Source organism: Gekko japonicus, unplaced genomic scaffold (genome assembly GCF_001447785.1).
Source record: "Gekko japonicus isolate JY-2015 unplaced genomic scaffold, Gekko_japonicus_V1.1 scaffold1389, whole genome shotgun sequence".
Classification (NCBI taxonomy): domain Eukaryota; kingdom Metazoa; phylum Chordata; class Lepidosauria; order Squamata; family Gekkonidae; genus Gekko; species Gekko japonicus.
The window spans coordinates 120,147-128,342 of NW_015176492.1; the positions used below are offsets into that span (position 1 = coordinate 120,147).

Below are 8,196 nucleotides of genomic sequence, written 5' to 3' on the forward strand. Positions count from 1 at the left end.
TTAAGTCTTGGAGACAAAATGCAGAGTTAAGGCTTTTGGGGACAAAATGCAGACTTAAGTCTTGGAGACAAAATGCAGAGTTAAGGCTTTTGGGGACAAAATGCAGAGTTAAGTCCTGGAGACAAAATGCAGAGTTAAATCTTGGAAACAAAATGCAGAGTTAAGTCTTTTGGGGACAAAATGCAGAGTTAAGTCCTGGAGACAAAATGCAGAGTTAAATCTTGGAAACAAAATGCAGAGTTAAGTCTTTTGGGGACAAAATAATGTATTATGTCTGGAATCACAACAGAGGGACAGTTCCAGGCATATATGATGGGTTGGAAATGGAGGCCACCTCTTTCACTGACTTCCCCTCCCCCACCCTAATCAGCAGCTGTCTACCAACGACTCCTTCTGGGAATACCTGGATGGGCGCATGGTCAGGGTGACACCTGAGAAAGAGTGGCTTTCCTTTGATGTCACCACCGCCCTCCGGATCTGGCTCAGCAGCACTGGAGAGTTTAAGAGGCACGGAACAGGTGGTGAGGGAAACCCCACCCCCCAAGAGTAGGACTGCTAGAAAGAGAGATTACGGCACTCCAGATGTTTGAGTACTTGGCTCAAGACAACATTAATAATACCTCTGCATTGGGAAGGAGAGGCAGCGTGGTGTAGCTAGGGTCCGGGAGCCCCAAGTTCGAATCCCCACTCTGCCATGGAATCTCGCTGGGTGACCTTGGGCCAGTCACACATGCTCGGCCTAACCTACCTCACAGGGTTGTTGTGAGGATAAAATGGAGAAGGATGTAAGCCGCTTCGAGAGCCCATTGGGGAGAGAGGCGGGATATGAATAAAGTGAATTTTTTAAAGTTCTCCAAACAGAATGGGCGATGCGGAGTAGTTCCAGAGAGCTGCACAGGCCAGTTAAAAAGCGAACACACCAATCCCAGAAGGAGCGTTCATTAACCACAGCCAGGGCAGCATGTTGAACTAAGACCTATGAGACCTGGGTTCGAGTCCCTCCCCCGCCGTGAAGCTCGTGTGAGCCAGCCATTCTCCCTGTCTCTTAGCTGCACCTAGCTCGCAGGGTAGTTGTGGGGGGCAATACTGGCAGGAAGAGAACCGTGTATGCTGCGCTGAGCTTCTCGGAGGAAAGGCAGGGTTTAAAAATGGATAGATAGGTGCCCCACTTCATCAGATGTGTGGACCATGTCAGAAATCTATATGCATGATTACAAGCTGAAGATTGAGGGAGGAGGGTGGTGAGGGGGGATAGGTTCTTACAAAGGGACCATTCTGGAATGGAGAACACTGTGCATCTGAGGAAGTGGGTGTGGCTCGTGAAAATTGCAGCCACCATGAATCTGGTTCCATGGCAGAGCCTCTGCTCGGCGTGCAGAAGGTCCCAGGTTCGATCCCCGGCATCTCCAGTTAAAAGGACCAGGCAGGAGGTGATGGAAAGGACCTCTGCCTGGGACCCTGGGGAGCCATGAAGTGGGGCTGTAGCTCAGTGGCAGAGCGTCTGCTTGGCGTGCAGAAGGTCCCAGGTTCAATCCCCGGCATCTCCAGTTAAAAGGAACAAGCAGGAGGTGATGGAAAGGACCTCTGCCTGGGACCCTGGAGAGCCATGAAGTGGGGCTGTAGCTCAGTGGCAGAGTGTCTGCTCGGCGTGCAGAAGGTCCCAGGTTCAATCCCCGGCATCTCCAGTTAAAAGGACCAGGTGGCAGGCGATGTGAAGGATCTTTACCTGAGACCCAAGAGAGCTGCTGTCAGCCTGACTAGACAATACTGACCTTGATGGACCAAGGGTCTGATTCTGTAAAAGGCAGCTCCATGCGTGTTCATGTGTCCAGATGCATCTGTCCGAGTAGACAAGACTGATCGTGCTAGACCAAGAGTCTGACTCCGGGTAAAGCAGCTTCATGTTGATCGCCGCTTTGGGGTCAGGGAGCAATATATCTCCAGGCCAGTCTGACCGGGGATCCTGGAGGTTTTTTTGTCATCTTCTAGGTGTGGAGCAGGGGTCACTAGGAGTGTGGAGGGGGAGGTAGTTGTGGATTTCCTGCATCGTGCAGGGGGTTGGATTAGATGACCCTGGAGGTCCCTTCCAACTCTATGATTCCATGAGTCTACGTTTAATCCGAGGGCTGAGCTAGAACACGAGCCTGGCAGGGAACAGGGAGGGTTAGAATCTTTCTCCCTACAGAGCTAGCTTTCTGCTTGCGGGGGGAGCTTTTTTTATGTCATTCGGGGGGGGGGATGGAATCTCCCCTGCCTGCTGATGGGAGGTGAATGCATTCCATTTTGCCACCTCGTTCAGTTGTAGGAGTTGCTCCCACTGGCGCACGATAGCGCCACGTGCGGCAGATTTCTTCTGAAGAAACGTCGCAACGCTTATAGCTTCGGGACTCAGAAATGTAGGGCAACCTCTCCCAGGTTCGGCTTGGGCCCGAGGCGGGAGATAAAGGCGGAAAACACAATTGCTGCAAGCTGCTGAGTCGGCAGGCCGCACCCTGGGCCCGTTGCCACTTGGTGTTTTGGAAGAGGTGAATCAAACGGAGCACCGTTCGGATGCGTCAGGCGTGCGGCACGCCCCTCTCAGCTCCTGCCGAGGTTACCGGGGTTGGAGGCAACAGGGAAAAGAGGAAGGCCAGGGCCAAGTCATGAGCCTGTAATTTCCAAAGCATAAGGAACTGGCTCTGGAGACGGCCTGGCATTCATGCCACTTTAATGCCAAAGGGTAGTGCAGGTTGTGATAATTGGCACGAGCACGGGCAGCGAAGGAAAAAGCTGGGAAACTGAAGCTTCCCAACTTCGGGGCAAGAGAGGATTTTTCATATTTAGAGAATTCGCACTCGCGTCCCTCACTGCTTGCTTGAGCCTGGCTTCCGCCCTCCTTTGCTGTAGAAATGACTGACATGCTGGCCAGCGAATCAAACAATGGTTTGACCTCTCCTCTTCCCTCCTTTTTCCTTAACGCCTCGGCAAGACTGGCCACCCTTCCTGTGATTTCTAAAGGCGCCAAAGTTTAAACGTCTTATTCATCGCCTTTATTTGTTAAGTTTTTGAGGTTTTGGAGGCAGGAGACCTTCTGGAGCCAACAGACGTGTTGCGTGCAACCCAGATTTGCAGAACTGTTTGGGATCTCCCCCACCCCTTAAAACTATCCCCCAGAAAGGTTCATCTGGGCACACCAGGAATTACCGCGCTCCTCTTAAAACGTCACCTTTTCTCTTCGTGGGGTGGCTTCCGTTAGGCACGTGACTGTGGGGTTGTGTGTTCGAATCCCCCGCTCACCCCTGGCTCAGGGCTCACATAATACTTGTGTTTGTGTTGTAGACACCATAGGCCGATTCCGCCTCAGTTTGCAGTGTTCCTGTGGAAAAACCTCTGAAGAACTGAAAGTGGACATTGAAGGTAAAAATTCTGGCGGTTTTTTGGAACGGGCCAAGAAACCCTGGGTAACTTCTTGCCTATCGGAGAGACAAGCTAGTGTCCTGATTTCTTTTAAGCGGGGGCCAAATCTGGGCCTCGGCGAGGGCGGAAGTGCCAATAACATCGGCTCTATCCTTCGATGCACCCCCAGTTGTGATCTCGTCCAATTTGTATTCAATTTTGGTGACCTTGGTGCAGAGAGCTTGTCCCCAAACTGGCTCTGTAGGTCGGATCTCTCTGCATCCTCTCTTCTCGCTGCTTTTAATGGCATCTCAGATCTGCTGACTTGCGTTCAAAGGGCATTAGCGATTCCTGCGACTCTTGGCCCCGGAACTTTCCGTGGCGGCAGGTCCCGTGGCAGCATCTTCAGCTGCCCTTCTGGTCTCTTGCACTGTATCCAAACGGCGTTGCAACCCATCTTCCCCATGCAAGGATCGTCCCGAGTTCGCTTCGTTTCTGCGGATTTGTAGCAGGGCAGGCCGAGAGTCGTGACCAAGGCTGACCCATCGCACCTGTGGCAGAGGCTAGGAAAGGTGTAGAGGCTTAAATTTGCTAGGGGCCTCTGAAAGACTTAGTTCACCTGAGGCGACGAGGGAATCCGGGGCTTGAACATGGAGGCCCAGAGGTCCCCGTCCTTTTTGAGCCACTGGGCCCATTTGGAATTCTGACACAATATGACAGGCACTGCTACAAATTGGCTGCCACAAAATGGCTGCCGCGGGAGGCGGAGCCAGCCACAAAATGGCTGCCACAACTTACCTTCAGTCACTTGGTGAAGACCGCTGTGCTGCGCTGGCCGCTGCCCCCAAAGCAACGTTTTTAAAACGAATTTTTAAAACAGCCAAACGAATCTCCAGGGGCCAATCAGAAGACCTGCTGGGGAAAAGACCTACCTGGCCCTACCCGGTTTCTAAGAACACCAGGAAAGGCGGCACGTCGGGGACCCCCGTTCTAGCCAAGAGAACTCGCCGGGTCTGTATGTGTTCAGACGTAGGGGAGAAACCTGTGTGATTTCAGCCTCTGCGATCAGCAGGCAATATGAGATCTCTGTTATCGGTAACAAACCATCAGAGATCCGGGGCTGGAGCAGAGACCTTCTCGGCCCAGATTCAGGACGGCCTCCGTGAGGCCTAGTTCAGCCCCCTGCCCGTACACCTCTCCTTCGTTGCCCGTAAGAACGAAGTGTCGACAGTTGGCAAGTGGCGTCTTGGCAGATCCCGCCTTCAGGACGGGACTTGCCTGTTCCTGAGGACAAAGATGAGGAAACTTCTCCCGTCACACAGGCATGCCTGTCGTTCTTTCGACCATGTGGATGTGGGAAGGGGGGGGAGGAGAACGGGGCCAATTCCAGTAACCCTCTATTACAGCACCCCATGTGACCCATATTATGGGAAAGTCGGAGTGGGGCGACATTAATCCCTCCCCACACCGGCGCACTCGCCGAGATCCGTCCGCTAAAAATAGGCTCGCGAGAGAGAGAAGGGGGGTTGGTAACCGTGTCGTGAACATGCCGATTCCATGGAGTCTGGTGGCCGGCACTCCCCTCTTAAGACTCCAGACGCTTCGCTTCAAAACATATTTCAGGCTTTCGGTAGCTGAAACATGTTCGCTCCTGCCCCGAGCAGTGTGCTCTTGGATGCTAATACTCGGCCAAATGACAGATTGCGGGATTGAGAGAAATTAAGAGGTCGGATAATCTGACCCACTTTTGAAACACAGGTTGGGACGAACCTCCCCCCCCCACAAACACACACATCGGCCTACACAATCCAGATCACAGCTCATAATAAAAACCCTAGCGAGTGATCCCTTGAAGACGTCTCTCTTCCTCACCAAACTACAAATATCAGGATCCTTCAGGAGGGGGGAAACTGCATCTGTTAAAGTGTTACTTAAGACTGTCGTGTAGACATGTCCCTCACTGCACAGCTAAAATGCATCGGTCCCATTGATTTCATTTCACAGATGTTATCTTTATGGTGCAGCAAAAGCATCTAAATCTGTGCCACAATATTGGAGAGGGAAGAAGGGGTTGGAATCAGGCCCGTAGCCAGGATTTTGTGGCTTGTGGGGCAAGTTTTTTTTCTGGTGGGGCTGAAATTCTCAGTGCAGAAAGAAAAGCCAGAACTCTAAGGATTATGACTCAGCTACTGTGGAATCAAGCCTTTTAAAATCAAAGCACAGAGGCTTCTGCAAAGTTACCCCCAGAGTGTGACAATAGCAGGCTGGGGGGGAGGGGTAGATGTCTAAATTGCAAGCTGTCAACCAGTTTAGATGACAGTTCTCAGCTGCTGCAAGTTAATCACTTCTGCCAGCCTAAGCACAAATTCTGATAACAAGCCGGCAGCTGGGGGTGATGACTTCTATAGTCAAGAAAGCTAACACTTCGGCAGAAAAGCTCTCTTAAAGGAGACCAGTTCCTTGACACAGAGTTAGAAGGGACCCTAGAGGTCACCTACTCCAACCCCCTTGCTCAGTGCTGGAATTAGTCAACTACAGCACCCCACTCTGCTTAAAGGAGTGCACACCTTTTTTAAAAAAATGTTTAAAAATGATTCAGGGGGAAAAAGCATTTACAGGAGAAATTCTTGTGGGGCTGTGCCTTTAAGAAAGGGAGCGGAGCCCCCCACAAAAGCCCCACCGTAAGAAAGGGGGCAGAGCCCTCAAAAGCCCCACCGTAGCTACAGGTCTGGTTGGAATCCCCTCACCGACACTGCAGCAGATACCAGGAAAGGTGATCTTCTCGCCCTTGTCCAGTTTCTATCGGCTAGCAATTGGGGGTGTGGGAGTACCAGGCGCTAATTACCTGCCCCATGCTTGTTGCTTTCCAGGCACCAAATCAAAGCGGGGGGACCAGCAGGGCCTGAGCCACATGCAGAAGGTGCCCTACCTGCTGGTGATGGCGATGCCACCTGAGCGTGCTGACCAGCTCCAAAGCCGCCGGCGTAAGCGAGCCACACCCGGTATCCAGTATTGCAGCGAGTGAGTACCGAGGCAGGAGGGAGGCAAGAAGGGAGTCCATGTCATCAGTGTAATCCCTGCAACTCTCGAAGAGCAGCAGTTTTACTCCGGGAGAAAGCTGTCATAGTCCGTCTGGCTCAGAGTCGCCCGCTCTGACTGGCAGCGTCTCAGGCAGAGGACGGTCTTTCGTGGGCTCCTTTCCCCAAGACCTGCTGTGTGCAAAGCATGCGCTCTACCACTGAACCATCGCCCTGGCCCTCACTGCATTGCTTAAGTGTATAAAACTTAAGACTTGCGTTCTCGGTATTGCCTGCTCTGACCGGCAGCGGCTCTTGAGGATCTCAGGCAGAGAAAGGTCTTCCCCAGCCCTTGCCAGTTGAGATCGTTTACCCGGAGATGCCTTGGATTGAACCTGGGACCAAAGGATGCGTTCTGCTACAGGACAAGAGGGACCACTCCCCAAAATGACCATCCTGCCCTCCCTGCTCTGTTGACTCCCCGTGGAGTTGGCAGTGCACACAGCACCGGAGCTGCCGTTCAAGTCAGTGACTGTAGTCAGTGTAGTCAGAAGCCGGGATCGCCTAGATTCTGTCCCACCACGAGCAGGAGATTGGGGCGTGGTCCTAGCGAGTTCTGAGTGCGGGGAGGCTATCCCCCTGTCACGGCTGAAGTGGGGTGTCACCTGATGCTGCCACCACTCTGGTTCCAGGCTCCTCTGAGAAGGCCCAGAGCACCCTCCCAAGCCTTTAGACCTCCCTTTTAGCCGAAGTGAGCGTGAGGACCAGGCAGAGCGAACAATGAAAACGGTTTATTTTATAGGAGGTCAAACAAACAAGGTGCAGGGATAATAGCAGTAAGTGGGTGAAAAGAAATCAAATGCCTTAACGCGTCTAAATATACTGTCCCTAGCTCACTATCTCAAGTGGCCTTAGACTACTCATCCTTCCCTCAAGATGAGGGTCTCTTCCCCACAGCAGCCTTCCTTCTGGCCCTATTCCTTGGGAAGAAGAACAGCTTCTCCTCTTGCACCAGTTCTTTTATTCCCCAGCCCTTTTCTTCCTTATTGGCCAAAATTGGCGCCAAAACTTCCCAAGGCCTTCTGGGGTTTGTAGGCCCAGCCTCCCCTATTGCTAGCCAGGCTCCCTGGGCCTACTAGGCCTTGCTCGCACAGCCCAGATCATGACACCCCCACACTCCAGGTCTTCTCTGCCAGGCTGTAAGAGAGTAAATTAGGGAACAGTTGGTACCAGGGGAAAGGACGTAGTGGTTTGCTCTCCAACTCCTTTGGGGGTCTTCTTTTCTAGTTTGGCCGAGAAGAACTGTTGCGTGCAGCCCCTCTACATCGACTTCCGCAAGGATCTGAACTGGAAGTGGATCCACAAGCCCAGCGGCTATTACGCCAACTTCTGCATGGGGCCGTGCCCCTACCTCTGGAGTTCGGACACTCAGTACAGCAAGGTGGGTAGGAAAGCACCCTTCTCTTTTTTGCTGAGACAGATGAAAGTGGCTGCCCCTCCGGCGTTATTCCCAGAATCTGCCTAAGCGATATCAACCTGTTCTGCAGTCTGTCGACGCCAAGCCTGTGAATAAAACCGCCATCAACTTTGGCAGGTCTGCACACCGAAGAATACTGCCTGACCAATACGGTCATCTTTGGGTGTCCCGCCCCCCTCTGAGATTAGGCAGGCAGCAACCTGGGAAAGGGCCTTCTCGGTTGTGGCCCCCAAACTCTGGATCTCTCGCTCCAGGGAGATTCGTCTATCCACTTTTGTTGCCGTCTTCCACTGGCGGGTGAAGACTTTTTTGTTTTCTTCGGCATTC

General features: G+C 52.6%; 1 protein-coding gene across 1 annotated transcript in view; it reads left to right on the forward strand.

The window, feature by feature from the left end:
• Positions 1–8,196, forward strand: part of TGFB1 (transforming growth factor beta 1) — a 31,310-nt gene that overhangs the window by 22,250 nt on the left and 864 nt on the right. Inside the window, exons 3-6 of the mRNA XM_015427262.1 lie at positions 371–494; positions 3,319–3,396; positions 6,246–6,396; positions 7,680–7,833. Of these exons, the coding sequence (XP_015282748.1) occupies positions 371–494; positions 3,319–3,396; positions 6,246–6,396; positions 7,680–7,833 (507 nt within the window). The remainder of the gene's footprint in view (positions 1–370; positions 495–3,318; positions 3,397–6,245; positions 6,397–7,679; positions 7,834–8,196) is intronic.